Source organism: Lynx canadensis, chromosome B1 (assembly GCF_007474595.2).
Source record: "Lynx canadensis isolate LIC74 chromosome B1, mLynCan4.pri.v2, whole genome shotgun sequence".
NCBI classification, from domain to species: domain Eukaryota; kingdom Metazoa; phylum Chordata; class Mammalia; order Carnivora; family Felidae; genus Lynx; species Lynx canadensis.
The window spans coordinates 144,601,287-144,624,399 of NC_044306.2; the positions used below are offsets into that span (position 1 = coordinate 144,601,287).

The window sequence follows — 23,113 nt, forward strand, 5'->3', positions numbered from 1 at the left end:
GTAAAGAAAAGGAATTCAGAATTGTTTTAGAGCTAAAATTAGCAGAACGGGCTGATTGACCAGATGGAGGGTGGCGAGAAAGAGGAGTCACAGCTGACTCTGAGGCTGGAAACCTCAGAGAGAGAGATGGTGAGTTTAGGCTACGTTCTCCCTGCACTATCGATCTGGGCTTCAACATCAGCTTAGAATGGAAATTTAAAAACAAACAAACAAACAAACAAATAAATAAATAATTTTTTTAATTTTTTATTTGCAAATGCTGAGGGGCACCTGGGTGGTTCAGTTGGTTGAGTGTCCGACTTCCGCTCAGGCCATGATCTCCTGGTCTGTGAGTTCGAGCTCCACGTCAGGCCCTGTGCTGACAGCTCAGAGCCTGGAGCCTGCTTCGGATTCTGTGTCTCCCTCTCTCTCTGCCTCTCCCCGACTTGTGTTCTCTTTCTCTCAAAAATAAATAAACATCAAACAAAATTTTTTTTTAATGCTGACATTACTTTAAGAAATGAAGCATTTGATTGCACATTCTCAGGACCACACCTGATACCTGTGAATGCTGGAGGAGAGATTGTATTGCCAGGCCCAGATGTCTGCCTTCTCTTTGGGGCAAATGTCCAGGAGCCTGGAGCACTGGGGCTCACTGAAGACAACTGGCTCTGATCAAAGCATCTACCAGAGCAGTTCCCTTTTAATCTGTTTTACATGTTGAGCTTTCACGTGAGACTTACTTCCAAGAAAGTGGGTACAAGCTTGTCAAACAATATGCACATACCCATGCTCATTCCATGAATAATAAAAAGATTCTGAAACCTCAGGGATTCAAAATATAAGCATATGTCAAACATTGATTATGCAAAAAATTATTCCCTTATTTTTATTCAAATATCTGTATCCTCTTCCTTTCCTCCTCCTCCTGTTACTCCTTTTCCTTCTCTTCCTCTTCCTCCTCCTCTTCTCATAGGAATGACTCTGAATCTCTGTCTAGATTTTAGGAAAGAAACCATCTCTTGGTCTCTCCAGGTGGTAGATATACTGTGGAGTGATCCCATGGCTCAGGAGGGCTGTAAGGCCAACACTGTTCGAGGAGGAGGCTGTTATTTTGGACCCAATGTGACAGAACGGTTGCTACAGAAATACAACCTGCAATTCCTGATCCGCTCACACGAGTGCAAACCTGAAGGCTATGAGTTCTGCCACAGCCGCAAGGTGGGTGGGCCATCTGCAGAAGCCCACGAGTGGTCCATATTGCTCCTCCCAGGCCTGGATGAGCTCAGGCTCCTGCTTTCCCACAATCCACTGTGTCTTGTATTTGTTAGCCACTTGCTCAAAGCGACTAGGTCCTTTACTGTTATTTATCCTTGGCTCTCATCGCCTCTTTAAACCTCAAAATTCGATTGCTACCACCACTCACCAATACCCTGAGAGGAGAAAAAGGGGCAGATATTGTCCCATCTTGTGGCTAGAAATATGGCCTGGTGCTTTCCCAGGCACATCCCTATTCTGTAAGTCACGTTGCTCACTGGCACGTATTTCAAACAACAGTACAGGGTAACAGGATTTCTGCACTGTGCCCCAGGCAGGGATTCAGGATTGTTTGTCTTCTCAGGAGTGTACTTAATGTCCTGTCTGATCTTTGGACATCTTAATCCTACAATGTTAGCCTAGCCCAATGCCACTAGGATGAGAGTATTCCCACAAAAACTAACTCTCCAGGAGAATAACAGCTTTCCATGTGGGGAAAAAAAAAGATCAACTAATCTGAGAAATGTTTGGTTAAACAGTTATACAAGTTTCTCTACTGCAGGACTTCTGAGAACCATTAGTTTCCTATATTCCTTGTAAATCTCCAAGAAGAGATACACTGTCTACCATTTCCCAATGTATTGACAATGGAAACTTTTTCCACAGAGCATCTCAGGAGGCACAGTACTCTGTAGGAAACTCTACTTTGAGGCCTCATACCAGCTTTGATAACTGGCTTGCCAATTGTAACGACCCTTCCTAATTTATCGGTTCCAGCTTGCCTCTAAGTTGAACCAAATGAAGTGCTTTCTGTTACCCCTGCTATTGAACTTGGGATAAAAATGTGAAGAAAACATGTTGCGGATGTCCTATCAGAATCCAAGTTGTTATTACTGGAGCCACCACTCCTGCCCTACCAGCATTGATGACTTTAAAAAAAATTTAAAAGATCTGTAGGCGAGGTCAAGAAAGAAGAGCAGCTCCTGAAATTGGGTTGGGCCCTATCAGATTGAGAGTCAAGAGTTCTTCAGCGAACCTGAACGCCTTTCTCTCTCTGTTTTGATTTAGGTGTTAACCATCTTTTCTGCCTCCAACTACTATGAAGTTGGCAGTAACAGAGGGGCCTATGTCAAACTGGGGCCAGCCCTGACCCCGTACATCGTGCAGTATCAAGCTAACAAGGTGACCCACATGCTGACCATGAGGCAAAGGCAAGACTTTTTAATGAATGATTTTCCGAAAACCAGAATGACGGTGTTTGTGGAGCCTTTGAAATGTCAAACATCATTACATTTATCCACATTCTAAGTGAAAATTCAAAATGTAGCTCTGTTAGCAGTAAGGTCTACAATAGACATTCTAGCAGGGGCCTCTTCCTTCTCCTCCATACACTTGAAGATCTGTACCGACCCGTCATGAATGGGAGTAACAAATTTGTTTCCTGCAGGAGTTACTCTCAATGGGCACATCTTGGGTAAAGTCCATGTACCAGGCCACTGAGTCTTTCCAGGGCCACTCTTCTGTTTTCTCTCATCTTTAAAGGGTTTGTGTTACTCCCTAAGCCAGAGCCGAAGGTTCTTTGCTTTCAAGGGGTTTGACAGATGGGTTTCAGTTCACACATTTGTTAGCAATGCCCTTTTCTCCCTGGGAAGGAAGCATATAATATTACTTAAATGGCTTCTGTTGAGATGCTTCTGAATTCTAACCTTAGTTGTCAGCTTGCCACACACTAAGTGCTATTATAAAGAAGTTATATGTAGTATCTAACAATGGACTTAAGAAATTCATACTAATTTCAGTTTTATAGAAGAGATCATTAAAGAACACAGATGAAATCAGCTAGCCCATGGTCACACAGCTAATAACACAGTGAAGGCAAGCCTTGATACAGGCAGTCTTATTTCAGAAATCACATACTTAACAGACACACAGGATTGCCTCCTACCAGGAAGATGGCCCCAGAGTATATAAGCTGCCAACAGATACAGTTTTAGTGCTACTGAGCAAGCTTCTCTAATTATCAGAGGAACTAATTAGAAATCAAAGTTGACATAAACCCTGGAAAGAGAACATACTAATATTTACCATCTGCCTTGTGTGAGTGCTATAAAAGTGCATTATTTTAAATCACTCTTGAGTTACTAAATATGAAGAGTTATTAAACACTTAAGTTATTAAAAAAAAATCAAGGCCAGACTCACTCAAGAAGTTTTATATGAAAATTTAAACTCATTAAGTGATAGTCAAACCCCCTGTGCAGCAGAATCATCTGTGATGATTGAGCTTTACAAAAAAATCAGCCGCCCTAGCCTCCGCAGCCCCACCAAATTGGAATCTCCAGGGGTGGGCCCCAGGCAACTGGAACACCACAATTCCATATGGTTTAGGTACATATGGAATCACTACAAATGAAGTCACTGTAGGGAATCCTGTAGAGAGTATGTTTTAGTAATATAATCAAAGAGCTCTTTGAGGGGCACCTGAGTGTCTGTCATTTAAGCATCCAGCTTCAACTCAAGTCATGATCTCATGGTTGTGGGTTCAAGCCGTGTTGGGCTCTGTGCTGACAGCTCAGAGCCTGGAGCCTGCTTCGGATTCTGTGTCTCCCTGTCTCTCTGCCTCACACCTGCTTGTGCTCTCTCTGTCTCTCTCAGAGAGAGATGTTTAAATGTTTAAAATGTTTAAACATTAAAATGTTTAAATGTTTTAAATGTTTAAAATAAATATTTTAAAAAATTAAAAAAAAAGAGCTCTTTGAAATATTCATTGATTATATTAAAGCAAGTAAACATCATCCAATTTACCCAGAAGTCACTTGTCCGACAACTTCAACTCCCTGGAGTGCAGTGGACACGTTAGATGTCTCTGACCATCTATGATTGATGTCTCAATGTCCATAAACTCAAGATCATGTCTTTTTCTTAGAAGAGCCCTCATTCAGAATCCATTTACTTTGGGTTTACACCCATGTCTCACAATAATAGGTCAAGATTGATTCCTGGTCCTACCGTGTATCAGCTATGTGACCTTGGATTACTGACTTTGTAATGGGCATAATAATCAGACCTACCTCAGTGGGTGTTGGAGGATTGAGATAACCATGCAGAGCTCTGCACTTAGTTAGTGTTCAATGTTTCTGGCTTGATGTAGAAACCGAGAGCCTTATACATCTAGACAGCTCCCGAGAGCATCACTATACTACATCCCTGCATGATAATGACTGATGACTGCAAGTTAGTAGAAGATAGTGTAAATGCTTTGCCAGACCAGTGGTTTGTTAACTTTTGGAGAGAAGGGAGTCCCATACTTCTTTTAACCTTTGATGAAACAGTGAACTCCCTTCAGAAAAAAACAAATAAATTCACGTACCCATACGATTTGGGATGAGTTTTGGGCACTTCACGCTCTACTAGGGGTCTGGTGGAGTCCACTTAAGGTCTATTATACTAACCACCTTAAACTGCAAGGAAAATTTTCATCAAGCATGATTAAAACTCTGTGTGTGTGTGCACGTGTATGTGCTCACATGTGTGTGCGTGTAACTTTTAGCTGTTGAAAAGACAGGATATCCGGTCATAATTTATAGAATGGCTATAAATGAGGCATTACAAAGTATATATTTACCTTTATCTCTTTGTATCTTTTTATTGATTCAACTACAGATATTTATTGAACACTTACTTGGGCAAAGTGCTATGCCCAGAATTACCCTTTTGATCCAATAAGAATGAGAAAACTAAATTAATGTTATTTTGTTATTCAAAATCTGGCCTTGTGCCTATTTAACATAATAATAAATTATAAGGAAAGCATATGATTATATTAGAAGATACCATTTACTGAGTGCTTTCAATGTGCTGGGCTTTCTTCTAAGTGCTTTATATGAATTTACTTTTTTAATCTTCACAATAATCCTGTGAGGTAGGTGCATTTTTAAGAAATGTTTATTTATTTATTTATTTTGAGAGAGAGAAAGAGAGAGCAGGGGAGGGGCAGAGAGAGAAGGAGAGAGAGAATCCCAAGCAGGCTCCATGCTGTCAGCACAGAGCCCGATGCGGGGCTCAAACTCACAAACAGTGAGATCATGACCTGAGCAGAAATCAAGAGTTGGATGCTTAACCAACTGAGCCACCCAGGTGGCCCGAGGTAGGTACCATTTTTATCCCTATTTTTCCCTTGAAGAAACTGAGGTGCAGTGCAGGTAGCTAACTTTACCACAAAGGTGGTCTTTTTCCAGAACTTTTGCTGTAACCACTCTTCTGCACTAGGTAGGACACAGCAGGTCCTATTTGTCCATGGCAGGGAGGAGTGGGAGGGCAGTGGGGAGAAATAAGAGATGAAACTCTTTGTTCAAAAACTGAGCTCTTCTCCCCAAAACTGAGTTCTAGGGAGGTTGAGACATTAAGAAAGAGAGAGGAGGAATGTGGTAAAAACAAAACAAAACCCCTCACTATTTCCTCTATGTTAACTTTTTAAAATGTTTCTTTTCATCTCCTGTCCCAGGATTAGCAGAGTAGAGGAGTCAGCTCTGAGAGCTCTGCGCGAAAAGTTATTTGCTCATTCCTCAGATCTTCTTGGTGAATTTAAGAAGCATGATGCAGATAAAACTGGTAAGACTCAGAAAATAAAATATTCATAGAAGAAGGAAGCTGAACAACAACAACAACAACAACAACAACAAATCTGTCTTGCAGAAGTTATCAAATCAATATTTGTTGAATTAGTGGTAACTAATTGGGGCACCTGGGTGGTTTAGTTGGTTAAGCCCTGATTTTGGCTTAGGTCATGATCTCTTGATTTGTGAGTTCGAGCCCCTCATCAGGCTCTGTGCTGAGAGCTCACAGCCGGAGCCTGCTTTGGATTCTGTGTTTCCCTCTCTGTCTCTGCCCCTCCTCCACTCATACTCTGTCCTTCTCTCTCTAAAAAACAAATAAACATTTAAAATATTAAATAATAATGAACTAATATAACCAAAGGACATTCTTTGACTAATTTCTTCATTTTATTCAACTTAATGTTCCAGTTATCTTTTCTAAATTTTATAATTCCAAGCTTTTAACAGAATGTGAATGTAGCTAAATATAGATGGAGATGGTAAAAATAAATGGAGTCAAGGGGAGGGTGACAAGGCCAGAACTAAGCAAAAAGCAATAGGTTTGGAAGGTTAGAAGAACATATCCAAGATTTGCAAAAGGTTAGTGATTTGGCTTCTTGTTATTTAGTGTGTACGTATCTGTTCTGTGCTCTGTTATTAAAGCTAGAAATTTTGTCTTTGCTCAACTTAATGGAATGTCTAATATACATTGACCACACATAGCCTTATTAGAAAATTAGTAACAGTCATAAATACATAGCAATATGTGTTCATATACATATCAACAACCAATGCTGTGTGTGTATATATATATATATATATATACACACACACATATATGTGTATATATAATGTATATATCTGTTCATATATATAATCATGTATAATATCTGTATATGTATATACATATATACGTATATATGTGTAATATCTACTCATATACATAACAAAAACCAATGCTGTGTGTGCGTGTGTGTAAAGTTTAGGATATTATATGGGAGTGTTGTGTGATTTTTCAATTGTTTTCCCAGGGTTAGCAAATAAAAACAGAGTAACTAATTAAATTTAAATTATAGATAGGCAACAAACAATTTTAAGGTCTAATAATGTCCCGTGCAATATTTGGGCCATATACTTTGTGGTCTGTCTGAAATTCATATTTAATTGAGCATTCTGTATTTTATCTTGCAACCCTAGTTTCCAGTGTACTCGACCTTGACCAACAAAAATAGTGAGAGTGCCCATTATTTCTATTACCTACAGACAGCAAGAAGTATGTCAGGATAGAAAGGCATGCACTCTGGGCAGTACACTAGACTTATAAGTGACAAGTCAACAAATTAGCTCTTTCCTGTAGGTTTAATCACCCTTAGTGACTGGGCAGAAGCCGTGGAGTCTGTGTTGCATCTAGGACTGCCATGGCGGATGCTGAGGCCACAGCTGGTGAACAGCTCAACGGATAACACATTGGAGTACAAGTCCTGGCTGGAGGATTTGGCCAAAGAACAACTGAACCGTGAGGTAATGGTGTGAAAATGGTGGATGAAGCCACACTGTGGGCCATGAATCTCCTTATGGAGAGCTTTGAATCAGAAATAGTCAAATATTGAGAGCCCAAAAAAGAAGATGGATGAGAAAAAGGAACTATTTGTTGGGTTTCTATATGTCAGGTTTTGTGTTAAGCAACTTACATATGCTGCCTCAGTTTATCCTCAAAATACCTACCCCGTGAGGCTAGTATTATCAGTCCCATTATACCTATGAGAACACCTCTCATGAAGCTTCTAAATTGTAGAACTGGGACTCAGACCCAGGTCTGCTGACTTCCTTGGCATTATGCTGCTTCTCCCACTAAAATAAAGAGAAAGATTTATTCAATAAATACATATTGAATGTTTAATGTACATGAGGCCTTGAGCTAAGTACTTTTTTAAATGGCTTTATTTCAGTATAAGTCACATACCATATAATTCATCCATTCAAAGTGTATAATTCATTGCTTGTTTGTTTTTTGTATATTCACTGGTATGTGCAACCATCCCCATGGTCAATATTAGAACAGTTTCATCATGGTCTAGGTACTTCTTAAACCCTTGGGCTATTTGGTAGTCTGAAAGGGTTGGGGATAAAATATCTTCAGTTTTTTCAACTGTATCTTATTGTCAGGGTTGATTGTGTGTTCCTTATATATTAGGACAAGCCTAAACAATAAGATATAGAAAGAAAAATGTCTTTTCTTTTGTAGAACATACAGTCAAGTTTGCTGGAAACACTGTATCGAAACCGATCCAACCTGGAGACCATTTTTAGGATCATAGACAGTGATCATTCAGGTAAAGGCATGTATTATCCTATCACTTCTGACCCATAGCAAATCTTTACCTCCCAGCCTCAGTCTCCTTTCTGGCTATTTAGCTCTCTCCTCAAGCACTTTGGGAACAAAGTAAATAATTATTATGCTTATAAATGGCAGAAACTAGAAAAGTGTTTGAACAATATGAGCAATCCATATAGAAGAGGGGTAGGGCAGAAAAGAATGAAGACAAACTGAATGAGAACTTCTCAGGAAAAAGAGTGGTTAGAAGATGTAATATCCCTATAGTCACATCAAAGATAGTCATGAAGTAATGAAAAGTGTCTAGAGCAGAAAGGCTTTTTACAATCTCACTCCCAACATATTCTTTTTAAATTTCTGATTTTGGTAATTACAGATTCACAAGAAATTATGAAAAAATGTATAGGAAGGTCTTATATACCCTCACCTTTTCCCCCCAGTGATCCAAAGGCTTTTTTCATTGTCATTACTCTTTCTCCACCTGTTTTTTTATGTAATTCACAAACCATATAATGTGCCCATTTAAAATATTCAGTTCACTGATTCTTGGTATGTTTATAAGGTTGTGTAACCATCATCACTATCTAACTATAAAGCCTTTCATCACCCTAAAAAGAAACCCGTACCCATTAGCAGTCACTCTCCATCCCTGTCCCTTCTACACCAGCCCTGGCAACCATTAATCCACTTTTTGTCTCTAAGGATTTGCCTCGTCTGGACATTTTGTATAAATGGAATGACACAGTATATGTGGCCTTTAATGTCTGGCTTCTTTCACTTTGCATAATGTTTTCAAGGTTCATCCATGTTGTAGCATATACAAGATCTTCGTTCTTCTTTATAGCTGGACCATATTCCATTGTATGGATATGCCACATTTTGTTTATCCATTTAACAGTTGATAGACATTTAGATTGTTTCCACTTTTGGGCTGTTATGCATGATGGTACTGTGAACATTTATGTACAACTTTTTATGTGAACATATGGTTTTATACTCCCTTGAATATGTTCCTAAGAGTACAATTGCTGAATCATATCATAAAACTATGTTTTACTTTTTGGGGAACTGCCAAACTGTTTTCTACAGTGACTAAAGCATTTTACATTCCTGCTAATGTTTGAGGGTTCCAATTTCTCCACATCCTCACCAGGACTTGTTACTTCCCACCCTTTTTTATAGCCATACTACTGAGTGTGCAGTATCTCATGGTTTTGATCTGCATTTCCTCAATTACCCATGACATTGAGCATCTTTTCATGTGCTTATTGGGAAATTGTATATATTCTCTGGAGAAATGTCTGCTCAAATCCTTTGCCTATTTTTTTTAATTATTCATTTTTTTTTGTTTATATATATATATATATATATATATATATATATATATATACACACACACCATTATCAGATCTATGGTTTGCAAATATTTTCTCCAACTTTATAGGTTGTCCTTTCACTTTTTTGGTAGTTCCCTTTGATGCAAAAAAATTTTTAATTAAAAAAAAGTCAAATTTATTTGTTGTTGTTGTTTGTGCTTTCGGTGTCATATCTAAGAAACCATTATGTAATCCAAGGTCACAAAGATTTACACCTATGGTTTTTTCTAAGAATTTTAAAGTTTTAGCTCTTCCAGTTAAGTCTTTTATCCATTTTGAGTTAATTTAAAGAAATTTTTTTTTATTGTTCATTTATTTTTAAAGAGAGAGACAGAGTGTGAGTGGGGGGGGCGGGGGCAGAGGGAGGGAGACACAGAATCCGAAGCAGGCTCCAGGCTCTGAGCTGTCAGCACAGAGCCCAACATGGGGCTCGAACTTATGAACCATGAGATCATGACCTGAGCCAAAGTTGGACGTTTAACCAACTGAGCCACCCAGCCGCCCCTTTTTTGAGTTAATTCTTGCTGGCAGTGCAAGATAGGGGGTCTAGCTTCATTCCTTTACATGAGGGTATTGAAAAAACAATTCTTGGGGCGCCTGGGTGGCGCAGTCGGTTAAGCGTCCGACTTCAGCCAGGTCACGATCTCGCGCTCCGTGAGTTTGAGCCCCGCGTCAGGCTCTGGGCTGATGGCTCAGAGCCTGGAGCCTGCTTCCGATTCTGTGTCTCCCTCTCTCTCTGCCCCTCCCCCGTTCATGCTCTGTCTCTCTCTGTCCCAAAAATAAATAAACGTTGAAAAAAAAAAAAAAAGAAAAAAAGAAAAAACAATTCTTTCTCCACTGAATGATCTTGGAACCCTTGTAAAAAAAAGTCAATTGACCGTAGGTGTATGGGTCCAAAAGCTTTTTATAAACAAAATAAATTATGTTTGGGATGATTTAATGCATGGTTTCTCAGCAATGGCACTACTGACATGTTAACCTGAGTAATTCTTTGTTTTGGGGTCCATCCTGACTACTGTAGGATATTTACCAGCATCCCTGGCATTTACCTACTAGATACCAGTAACACTCACCCCCACCCCGGTCATGACAATCAAAAATGTTTCCAGAGGAAGGGAAACAAAATTGCTCCCAGGGGTGATCAACTGGTTTTATGCTACTCCCTTGGGAATTTAAACTAGATACAAGGCCTTGGGTATCTTTGCCTGTTTAACAGTAAGGAGCAGGTTTCCTTGTAAGAATGTCAGAGGAAATGAACATTGAAAACTAAATTGACTCATGCAAGGCACCTGAGTGGCTCAGTCAATTAAACTTCTGACTTCAGCTCAGGTCATGATCTCATGATTTGTGAGTTTGACCCTGCATCGCGCTCTGCGCTAATAGCTCAGAGCCTGGAGCCTGCTTTGGATTCTGTGTCTCCCTCTCTCTCTGCCGCTCCCCCACCCACGCTCTGTCTCTGTCTCCCCAAAATAAATAAACTTTAAAAAAAATAGGCAAAAAAGAAGAAAACTAGACTGACTCACTGAAGTGACTTCCTCTCTTTGGTAAGGGTTCATCTCACTGGATGAATTCAGGCATACTTGGAAGCTGTTCAGCTCTCATATGAACATCAACATCACAGATGACTGCATCTGTGACCTTGCACGGAGCATTGACTTCAACAAGGATGGCCACATCGACATCAATGAATTCCTGGAGGCCTTCCGCCTTGTGGAGCAATCCTGCTCAGAAGGCAATGCCTCAGATTGCCCACAAACCACAAACACTAATGACAATGGCTGCAGCAAACCAGGCACACACTAAGAGCAGCCTGGTGTTCATCGCCCACGGTGCCTCATAACCAATACTGCACTTGTCGCTGGAATAGCTCCTTTATTCTCCATAGATATGTGGAATTTTATGCTGAGAATTTGCCTACCCGTGTGCATCAGAATCACCTATTTGGGTGTGTGTGGGGTGTGTGTGTGTTTAAATATATAGGTAACCCATCCTCGTCTCAGAAGTTTCACAAGGTAAGACCCAAGTATAAATATTTTTAAATTCTGAAGTCTACCCCAGTTAAGAACCACTGATAATTCAACCCCCTCATTGTTTTCATTTTATACCTTTAACTTATTGTTTTTAAAATGTTGTATTGAGGGACACCCGGGTGGCTCAGTTAGTTAAGCAACTCAGGGTCATGAGTTCAAGTCCCATATTGGGCAATGCGCTGGGCATGAAGCCTACTTTAAAGAAGAAGGAGAAGGAGGAGGAAGGAGGAGGAGAAAGAGAAGAGGGAGGAGGAGGAGGAGGAGGAGGAGAGGGAGGAGGGAAAGAAGGAGAAGAAGAAGTAGGAGGTCTTCGTTCTTCGTTCTTACTATCTTCTTCTTCCTCTTCCTCCTCCTCCTCCTCATCCTCCTCAGCCTCCGCCTCATTCTTATTTTTTTTAATGTTTATTTATTTTTGAGAGAGGGAGAGTGGGGGAGAGGCAGGGAGTGATGGGGACAGAGGACCCCAAGCAGGCTCCATGCTGACAGCAGAGAGCCTGATGCAGGGCTGAACTCATGAACCAGGAAATCATGACCTGAGCTGAAGTCAGATACTTAACTGACTGAGCCACCCAGGTACCCCTTATTTTTTTTAATTAAATGCTTATTTATTTATTTTGAGAAAGAGAGTGAGTATGAGTGGGAGAGGGGCAGAGAGAAAAGGAGAGAGAATCCTAAGCAGGCTCTGCACTGTCAGCACGAAACCCTATGTGGGGCCTGAACCTGGGGACCATGATCACTACCTGAGCCAAGAGTTGGACGCTTAACTGATTGAGCCACTCAGGCCACCGAAAAATGTCTCATCGATAAAGGAAAATTATGAAAAATTGTTTATGCAATCCCATGACTGAAACATATGGATTGTTTTCATTATTACTTTTTCTTGTTGTAACCATAGTTTTTATATAATTTAATGTTTTGCTTTTTTAAAAAATAAATTCATACCTAATTGTGAATGCTTACCTGTGTTGCTACATAGTACTCATGATTATTAGTTTAATGGCTGCATAATTTTCTTCCAGATGAGTGAACTATAGCCATTTTCCAATTGTTAATCATGTGCATTGTTTTTAGTTTTCCATTATTATAAATAACACCATGGTTAATAACTTTCCGCGTATAGCTTGTTTTACAAAAGTCTTTTGAATTCTACATTTTCTTAAGATAAAATCCCAGGAATGGATTACTTTGTCAAAGGGCATTGTATTAGTCTTAGATTTACCCTAAGGAGTTGGCTCACATGATTATGGAGGCTGACAAATCCCAAGACCTGCAGTCGGCAAGCTGGAGATGCAGGAGAGCTGATGGTGTGGTTCCAGCCCAAGTTCAACAGCCTCAGTACCAGGAGGGCCAATGATTTAAGTAACAGTCTGAGTCTGAATCCAAAGGCAGGAGAGGAAAGATGTCTCAGCTTAAAAAAAAGTCAAGCAGAGAGAGAGAATTCTCTTTTATTCAGCCTTTTATTCTATCCAGGCCTACAATGAGTAAGATGAGGTCCACCCACATTAGGGGGGGCAATCTGCTTTACTCAGTCTACCAATTCAGATGTTAACCTTATCAGGTATACTGAGAAATAACGTTTAAACAAATAGCTGGTTTCCCCATGCTGACACAGGTTTGAACATTTTTTTTTAAGTTTTATTTATTTATTTTGAGAGCGAGTGAGAGCAGGGAAGGGGCAGAGAGAGAGGGAGAGCGAGAATCCTGAGCAGGCTCAGCTTGGATCACGAACTGTGAGATCCTTGACCTGAGCCAAAATCAAGAGTCAGATGCTTAACTGGTTGAGCCACCCCGGCATCCCCAGATGTGAACATTTTAATGGCATCTTGCTTTTTAGGACTGAGCATACCCATAAACTCACGAGCTTTGAGTGTGATAATTTCTAATTTTTGCTAAAGGTGAATGATGGTATTTCAATGCTATTTTAATCTACATTTCTTATATAGTATCTCCCCCACCTCATTTTATTTTTAAAGTAAGGAAACTGAGTCCAAAAGATTAGCTGGATAAATGATCTAGTTAATGACACAGCCAGGACTAGAACCCATGATCCCTGCTCCATCCAGCGTTCTTTCCAGTTTTCCCAGGACCATATCGTCTGTTTGGTTTGACTGTAAGCAAGTCCTGGTTCTCCTGTCCTTTTTTGTGTGTAGCAAACTGTCTACAGTGATCCCTGCCCTCAATGATTTCCTGCCTCCTAGTGTTCATGCCTTGTGTAATGCTTCCCAGTGAATGCAGGCAGGACCTGTGACTTGCTTCTAACCAAGAGAATATGGCAAATATGATGAGAGTTAATCCTGTGATTACAGTACATTCTATAAAATTTTTTGTCAGTAGACTGGAACAAAAGATTCTCCTTGCTGGCTTGATGAAGTAACTGGCTATATTGAAGGAACCCACATGGTGAGGAACTACGCGTGGCTTATAGGACCTACAGGTGGCTTCCAACCAGTGACTACAAAAAGCCAGGGTATTCAAACACGGAGGTCTAAGGAAACAAATTTTAGCTTGGGAGGAGATTCTCCCAAATGTAATTGACCCTCCAGATGGAAATGCAGCTGGCCAACACCTTGGTGGCACGCATGTGAGACCTTGAGCTAAGGATGCAGTGAGGCCACGCCCAGACTCCTGGCCCACGAAAACCATTATATAATACGTGTGTGTTGTTTTAAGCCATTAAGTTTATGGTCATTTGCTGCACACCATAGAAAATTAACATAACTTGCTTCTTGGAAAACTTTGTATTTTCTTATTCCACTACTCTAGAAAAGTCTGCATTTCCATTAGTGAGTCCAGTCCAGAGAAAAGTTAACATAGTTTAGTGAATACATATGACCCATTTATTTATCTTGTGTGAATTAGTAACTAAGAGATCCAGCATACTAGTGAATTCATGTTTATATCGGTCTGACACGTTTGTGCAAGCAGTTCGAATCAACAAATCAAGGGTTTGCTATCTTCGTGTCATTTCATGACATCCCCCACTTCAAATATTCTGAGGCTTCAAGAGAATAACTCAGAAAAGAAGCAAAGACTAACTCAGCGACAATGAAATAGAGCTTTGGGGATTTGCTCGTATATAGGGATATATGCCAGAGAATGGCCCATGGAGATGATCACTCTCCAAACAAAGGGGCTTATGAAAGCAAAAGCCAAAAAGTTTCACAAGTGATGGGTCAGTTTAGACAAGTCCTTGGCTTGTTGATCCAAAATGGGTTGATTGCTAAACCCAAAAGTCCTTTCTTGAGTATAGATAGCAGTCACAGAGTCCTATCAGGCTATTCTGCTCATTCTAACCAGTTTTCTGGGAAGCAGTTGCCCCGGCTCCTTCTTCAGGGGTGCTCACTATTTGCTGCCTTACACCCTTCTGGTGCGCTGTCCCTCAGTTGGCAAGTCTTTTTTTTTTTTTTTTTTTTTTTTTTTTTAATTTTTTTTTTTCAACGTTTATTTATTTTTGGGACAGAGAGAGACAGAGCATGAACGGGGGAGGGGCAGAGAGAGAGGGAGACACAGAATCGGAAACAGGCTCCAGGCTCCGAGCCATCAGCCCAGAGCCTGACGCGGGGCTCGAACTCACGGACCGCGAGATCGTGACCTGGCTGAAGTCGGACGCTTAACCGACTGCGCCACCCAGGCGCCCCCTCAGTTGGCAAGTCTTATGTGAACACTCAAGGCTCAGAAAAAAATTTCCTTTCTTTTTTTTTTTTTTTAAAACACTTTATTGACGAATGATTGACATACAAAAAGCTGTACATATTTAATGTGCACAACTTAGTGAGTTTAAGATGCGACTGTTTTTTGTTTTTTTTTAATTTACATCCAAGTTAGCATATAGTGCAACAACGATCTCAGGAGTAGATTCCTTAATGCCCCTTACCCATTTAGCCCATCCTCCCCTCCCCCAACCCCTCCAGCAACCCTCTGTTCTCCATATTTAAGAGTCTCTTATGTTTTCTCCCCCTCCCTGTTTTTATAATATTTTTGTTTCCCTTCCCTTATGTTCATCTGTTTTGTCTCTTAAAGTCCTCATATGAGTGAAGTCATATGATTTTTGTCTTTCTCTGACTAATTTCACTTAGCATAATACCCTCCAGTTCCATCCACCTAGTTGCAAATGGCAAGATTTCATTCTTTTTGATTGCTGAGTAATACTCCATTGTATATATATACCACATCTTCTTTATCCATTCATCCATCAATGGACGTTTGGGCTCTTTCCATACTTTGGCTATTGTTGATAGTGCTGCTAAAAGTTTCCTTTCTTGATTAGCATAGTGGATTAATAGGGAGTTGGTTTCAAGGGAGTTTCAATTTAAAAGGAATTTTTAAATTGTGCTAGGAAGAAATAGCAAAATCATGCCTCTTATCCAGTGATGTGGCCTTAACTGCTAATTAAAATCATTTAGGGAGCTTTTAAAACATAGGATTCCTGTGGCCCTGCTCCAGATGGATTAAATCAAAATCTCTGGGTTAAGAGGCCATGCTATGGGTATGTTATAAATGTTCCCCCAGGTGATTCTACCTGCAGCCAGGCTTGAGTCCTGCTGAACTAACTGGTTTATCCTGCAATAGTGAAGGGTGATTACTTGGTAAGACTTTACCTGCTTTTTACATTAACTGTAAGTATGAGAGGCCAATTCAGAAACCTAACAATTTAGATCTAAGATGAGGAAATTGCAAATATCCCCACGTAGTATTCACGGACTGATGGAGACAGACCAAACAGATAATTCACTTGGAGGTTTAATGGGCATTCAACACTTAACATTTACAAAACAAGCTCTTTATATTACCCCCAAAATCTGTTCCTCTTATATGATCTTTGCGATCTGATTACATGTCAGTTTCATCCTACCAATTTCCTTACGCAAAAAGCAACAAAAACAAAAACTTGATTTCTTTTTCTTATTTCCCACATCCAGTCCATCAGCAAATCTTGTTGACTCCGCCTTCAAAACACATCCAGAATTGAACCTTCTCTTACTCCTCCATGGCTATCTCCCTAGTCTAAGCGATATTATTTCTTGCCAGTCTCCTCACCTTCTCTGTTACCTATATTGCAGTGATTATCAAAGTTTTTCATCACAGGGTCCTTTTACACTGTTAAAAATTATTGAAGATCCCAAAGAGCTTTTCCTTATGTGGGTTATATCTGTTGACATTCAGTTTTACTGTATTAAAAACTGAAACTGAAAAATAAGATACTTATTAAAAATAACAATATATCTATTAAATGTTAAGTAACATATTTTTAAACTTTTTATTTTGAACTAATTATAAACTATAAGAAGTTAAATAATGCAGAGAGATCCTATGTTCCTATCATCCAGCTTTCTAATCTTAACTATACTGAATTATCAAAACCAATAAATTGATAAGAAATAACATTTTAAAGAAGATTAACTATCACAAAAAAAATAGTGAGAAGAGTGGCATTGTTTTACATATTTGAGAATCTTTTCAATGTATGCTTAATAGAAGACAGTTGGATTATCATACCTGCTTCTGCAATCTGCTGTGATGTGTTTTGTTGGTTGAAGTATACAAGAAAATTCTAGCCTCCTATAGATATGCAACTGAAAAAGGATGGAGTATTTTAATAGCCCTTTCAGATAATTGTGTGTAATCAAACAATCTTCTTTGATACTGCACCAAAATTCGACAAATGATAGTTCTTTAAAAAAAATTTTTTTTAATGTTTATTTATTTTTGAGAGTGAGAACATGAGGAGGAGGGGAGCAGAAAGAGAGGGAGACACAGAATCCAAAACAGGCTTCAGGCTCTGAGCTGTCAGCACAGAGTCCACTGCGAGGCTTGAACTCACAAACCGTGAGATCACGAGCTGAACTGAAGCCAGACTCTTAACTGACTGAGCCACTCAGACACCTTGACAAATGGTAGTTCTTAAACGTTAGCAGAAATGAGTAATTTAAACCAAATCCAAAAACGTTTTGTGCTGTCAATACCATAGCCAAAGACCACTAGGGACACACCCATAACTCAACAAAGTTAGGTTTGCTGGATATTCCAGCCCAGCCAATGGCAGCCCCAGCTGATAACAGATGGAGCAGAAGAATCACCCTGCTGAGCACTGTTAACCCCCAGAATTGTGAAATACAATAAATAGTTATTGTATTTTAAAACCACTAACTTTTGGGATAATTGCAATAAATAACCCAACAAATGACCCAACACATTGACTATCCAAAGAATTAAAATTTCATCATGTTAATCAAAATATGGAAGGATAAGTTTAGGAAATGCTCACACTTCCCCCAAACATTGTTTTCTAAGAATATACTAACAGTCAGGAAAGTCTTTTTCTATTTTGAGATTTTCGATGTGTCTTCAGTTCATAAATAAGTCTTTTGGTTTAAAAAACCAAAAATTAAGTCTTTTTGTTTAAAAAAACAATAAGTTGTTTTTTAAATACTACTGCTGCTGGACATAGAACACACATGCAGGTATAATTAACGTTCCATAAATCTTTAACAATCATTGCTTTAAATTTGAGTGTTTATTTCCACAGGACTCAAAACTTTCTTTTATCTGTATTTTAATGATTAAAATAAAGGCTAAAGTCCTCAATCTCTGGGTTATTGTTTTGAACTGTTTCCCAGTTATAGACTCAGAGACTCTTGTGAATTATAAGGGACTTCAGATGCTGAGTACAACCTCAAAAACACTTCATGGCCGGTGTCCGCTGGAATGTTCCGCGGAGGTAGTCCTCACTCCTAGAGGCTGTCTGCTTCCGTTTTTGGAGAGATGTATGTGCTAGGAAGTTTTCCCTTGCGTCAAACATCAGCCTAGTCTGAGAATCTGGAGTCAGAAGATTTGGATTTCAGCTCTTGGCTGTGGGCCTGGGAGGTCATCTGAGCTCCTCATGATCCTGCTCTTTAGGAGACAGGGAGTAGCCCTAAATACCTACAGAGTGTGCTGAGATTTTGGTGGTGAATTAGCACAAAAACAGGAGCAGAATTATCTTCACATAACGTCATCTTAGTCTTAAAATAAAGGATACAGAGCTGAATCTTTTTATTACTTACTGATTATAAACCATTTTAATTTTTTCCCCAAAGCAGATAATCTTAGGCATGCATTTTTTTTTGCAAACAGATTAGATTATTGTATTTTATTTTTTAAAAAAATTTTAAACAGTTCAAACGTACTCATTTGGGTTTTTTTTCCTTTTTACTAAATTTGTTTCTCTGCTATCTTATATTCATGGCAAATGATATTGGTTTTTCAATTACAGTAGAGTACTGAGGTAATGATTTATTTTATTTATTTATTATTATTATTTTTTTAATGTTTACTTACTTTTGAGAGAGAGACAGAGCATGAGCAGGGGAGGGGAAGAGAGAGAGGGAGACACAGGGTCTGAAGCAGGCTCCAGGCTCCGAGCTGTCAGCACAGAACCCGACGTGGGGCTCAAACTCACAAACCGTGAGATCACAACCTGAGTCGAAGTCGGATGCTTAACTGACTGAGCCACCCAGGTGCCCTGATAATGATTTCTTTTAAAAAAATTAAAGTGTCCAGAGTTTGAGAAACATCAGCCTTGAGAAACATCAGTCCAAACTCTATGATCTAGCCTGTGCCCACCTCTGAAGTCTCAAATCTGGGTTCCTTACAGAAGAGTCTGAATCACGCACTCACAGCAGTGATTGGCTTACATGCCAGCCTTCATTGGCTCCTCAATAATACAAAACAGATTTCATGTCCTAGTCCCCATTGTGTCTCTGGCAAACAGCCAGGCACACACTAGACACTCCATAAATACCATTTGAGTTAGTGAATATTAATAAAGGCCAAAACTATCCTTGTTTTGAAGTTGGAATCCACATCAGGTTACAAATTCAGCATGAAATGTCCCTAGGAAGATCAGAGAAACCTGGGTCACACTGAGCCCAACCTAGTCATGGCAACAAAAAGTTTTTTTTTTTTTAAGCGAAAAGAGTTAAGAAACAAGCTACACATAGAATTTTACTTAAATGATACCATGGTGGTGTTGTGAGCACGTAGGAAAACAGGCACCTTCAGACACTGTTGGTAAAGGTATAAGTTGGTGAAAAAACGCTCATTCTCTTTGACCTAATAATTCCACTTATAGATGACTGTCTTCAGAAACACCCTTAAGAGGAGAAGAAATGTTGGTGGCAACATTGCTTATAATAGAAAAAAAGGGGCGCCTGGGTGGCTCAGTCACTTCCGTCAGACTCTTGATTTCGGCTTAGGTCACGATCTCATGATATGTGGGATCAAACCCACGTCAGGCTCTGCACTGACAGTGCGGAGCCTGCTTAGGATTCTCTCCCTCTCTCTGCCCTCTCTCACCATTCACACTCTCTCTCTCAAAAATAAATAAATGAACATAAAAAAAAAGAATAAAAAAAACCCCAAACCTTAAATCTACCCCAAAGTCTATTAATGACGGATGGGATAAATAAATTATGCACCTCCTCACCCAGTTCTACTAAATACAATGCAACCATTAAAGAGAATACCATTTACCATTAGCTGTGGCACTCCTGGGGTGTGTGTTCATGTGGGACTTTCACTTTCTGTTCACATAGTGCACCAGGAAAGTTGTGAGTAAAATTTTGGAAACAAATCTTATCCCAAGGCTATTATTACAGTATCCTTTGAAGTTTTCTTATCCTCATAAGATGCTTTTGGAACGGGAAAAACTACAATAAAAATACGTATTTAAAAACTAACCTACAGTTTAATGTCCCTTCAAAAAAGAGCCTCTACACCTCAATAAATTATACTTTTAAAGCCACTAGATGTCACTCTGAGCAAGTGTTCTGAGTCGCTGCTAGAAAATGTTGCTCCCTCATCACCAACCAGCTAGAAATAGCACTGTAATCTGGTCTCAGGAAGACGCTGACTTCCAGGAAGGGAAGCCTCCCATAGAACCCCTGGCGCCAAGTGGAAAGGAAAGACAGGAATGCAGATAGGTGAAGTCAGGACATGGGGTGGGGGGAGACTGGGCTAAACCTGGACCCACACCACCATGGCCGCCATCCTGCAGATAATTTGGAGCCATGAATTTATGTGTGTTGGCTGTCCAGCCTTGACAGTTGGTTTTACTTTCAGGCAAAACCCTTCCAGAACCTAGAAAGGAGTTTTGAGAAAACAAAAAATCCAACCTGAATTTGATCAAACTTCTGGTACCTACTAAATTACAGGAGCTCCAAGCCCTAGGGGCACTTGGGTGGCTCAGTTGGTGGAGCCCTGGACTCGTGATTTCAGCTCAGATTATGATCCATGGGTCATAGGATGAAGCCCCACATTGGGCTCTGTGCTGACAGCTCAGAGCCTGGAACCTGCTTCAGATTCTGTGTCTCCCTCTTGCTCTGCCCCTCCCCCACTCACAATCTCTCTCTCTCTCTCTCTCTCTCTCTCTTTCTCTCTCTCTCTCTCTCTCCCAAAAATAAAAATAAACATTAAAAAAATTTTTTTTAATTACAGGAACTATATGGCCCAGAGGAATGTGTTAAATGACAGCAGGAGTTTGTAGTCAAGCAAAATCCAGGATGGGGACCCTGTAGGACAAATGACACGGTTTCTTCAACAAATAAATCACAAGGAGACAAAACAAAAAGAGATGAAAGGGAAACCCTCAGATTAAAAGAGGATTAAGAGCCATATCAAGCAATTGCAATGAATAGGATTTATTTGGATCTCTAATCAAAGAAACTGTAAAAAAAATAAATAAAAAGAGACACTCTGAGATGTGTGAATACTGACCAGATATGTGATGATATTAAGGGATTACTATTAATTTTTTAGGATTGATGACGATTTTGAGATTATTTTGTTTTCAAATCCTTAGGGAAACATTCTGAAATATTTACGGGGATATGTCTCAAAATAGGAAGCAGTGGGTGAGAGTATGGATGAAATCACACCGGTCCTGAGTTGATCATTATTGAGGCTGGTTGATGATTACATGAGAGTTAATTATACTGTTCTCTTTACTTAACTTTGTTTGAATTTTTCTCTAAGAAGCATTGTTTAAAATTAGACATCAGTGTTAAGGTAGAAGGAACAGATTACATACTTGCCAAAGCAAACAATCAGGCAGAATTTCTAGGGCACAATTGGAGCTAGAGAAGAACCATCATAGTCATTAAACTTCTGAGTGGACAAGAGTTAAATAAACATAATTTATTAGTTTTGTGGAATTGGGGGAAGGGGAGTCACCTCATCTCATTAAGCCTCACTTTCCTCATCTATAAAAGGGGCATTCTACAATATTTTCCAGGGAGTCATGAGACTTACATAAGAGACACATATAAAAGAGTGTTTTGAAACCCATAAAATACTAAACCAAGTACTAATAGTCATTTATGTGATAACACTAGTTCCTTTATTCATGCACATGTTCTGTAAACATTTATGGGGTACCAGATGCTGTGTTAGGCACTACAGATACAAAGATGATAGCACAGGGACACCTGAGTGGCTCAGTTGGTTAAGAATCTGACTCTTGGGGGGCGCCTGGGTGGCGCAGTCGGTTAAGCGTCCGACATCAGCCAGGTCACAATCTCGCGGTCCGTGAGTTCGAGCCCCGAGTCAGGCTCTGGGCTGATGGCTCGGAGCCTGGAGCCTGTTTCCGATTCTGTGTCTCCCTCTCTCTCTGCCCCTCCCCCGTTCATGCTCTGTCTCTCTCTGTCCCAAAAATAAATAAAAAACGTTGAAAAAAAATTAAAAAAAAATAATTAAAAAAAAAAAAAAAGAATCTGACTCTTGGTTTTGGCTCAGGTCATGATCCCAGGGTCGTGGGATCGAGCCCAGAGTTGGGCTCTGCACTGACAGCACAAAGCCTTCTTGGGATTCTCTCTCTCCTTCTCTCTCTTTCTGCCTCTCCCCCACTCTCTCTCTCTCAAAATAAATAAACTTAAAAAAAAGATGATAGAACATTAGCTCTGCTTTGTCTAATTCAATGTTTCTCAAGCCTAGATACACATTACCCCAGGCCAATTGAGTCAGAATCTCTAGGTGTGGGTCCTGGTGTAGGGATTTTTAATTTTTTTGAACTTCACAAGTGATTGATTCTACTGTGCATCCAGGGTTGAGAACCACTTGTCTAATTGATCTGTGATCAATTAGAATAGTGATGAACAATCATTAAGAAGACTGGGTCTTGGGGCACCTGGGTGGCTCAGTCAGTTGAGTGACCGACTTTGGCTCAGGTCATGATCTCACGGTTATGAGTTCAAGCCCCACATCAGGCTCTGTGCTGACAGCTCAGAACCTGGAGCCTGCTTCGGATTTTGTGTCTCCCTCTCTCTCTGCCCCTCCCCCACTCATGCTCTGTCTCTCTCTGTCTCAGAAATAAATAAACACTAAAAAAAAAAAAAAGAAGAAGAAGAAGGCTGGGTCTTAGTTTATGTGGTTCTCGAACAACTTTTAATGACCAGAGGCATCCTCTGAGTGTTCACTTCCTGGAGGGACAGGCTTTGTCCAGCTATACAGCCATGGGGTCTATCTGGCCACATCTGACCTCCTTACTGCTGACAAAGAGTAAGACAAT

At 39.8% G+C, this 23,113-nt stretch overlaps 1 protein-coding gene across 3 annotated transcripts in view; it reads left to right on the forward strand.

The window, feature by feature from the left end:
* PPEF2 (protein phosphatase with EF-hand domain 2) overlaps window positions 1-21,384 on the forward strand; it is a 50,482-nt gene extending 29,098 nt beyond the window's left edge. The window contains exons 13-18 of one of the 3 annotated variants that reach the window (XM_032592969.1): window positions 1,015-1,200; window positions 2,305-2,447; window positions 5,740-5,846; window positions 7,188-7,351; window positions 8,076-8,163; window positions 21,046-21,384. In XM_032592969.1, coding sequence (XP_032448860.1) covers window positions 1,015-1,200; window positions 2,305-2,447; window positions 5,740-5,846; window positions 7,188-7,351; window positions 8,076-8,163; window positions 21,046-21,074 — 717 coding nt within the window. In that variant the 3' untranslated portion in view covers window positions 21,075-21,384. Of the gene's footprint in view, window positions 1-1,014; window positions 1,201-2,304; window positions 2,448-5,739; window positions 5,847-7,187; window positions 7,352-8,075; window positions 8,164-11,090; window positions 11,635-21,045 lie in introns of those variants that run through there. The other 2 variants (XM_032592967.1, XM_032592968.1) reach the window with 2 other exon arrangements.
* The last annotated feature ends 1,729 nt before the right edge of the window (window positions 21,385-23,113 follow it).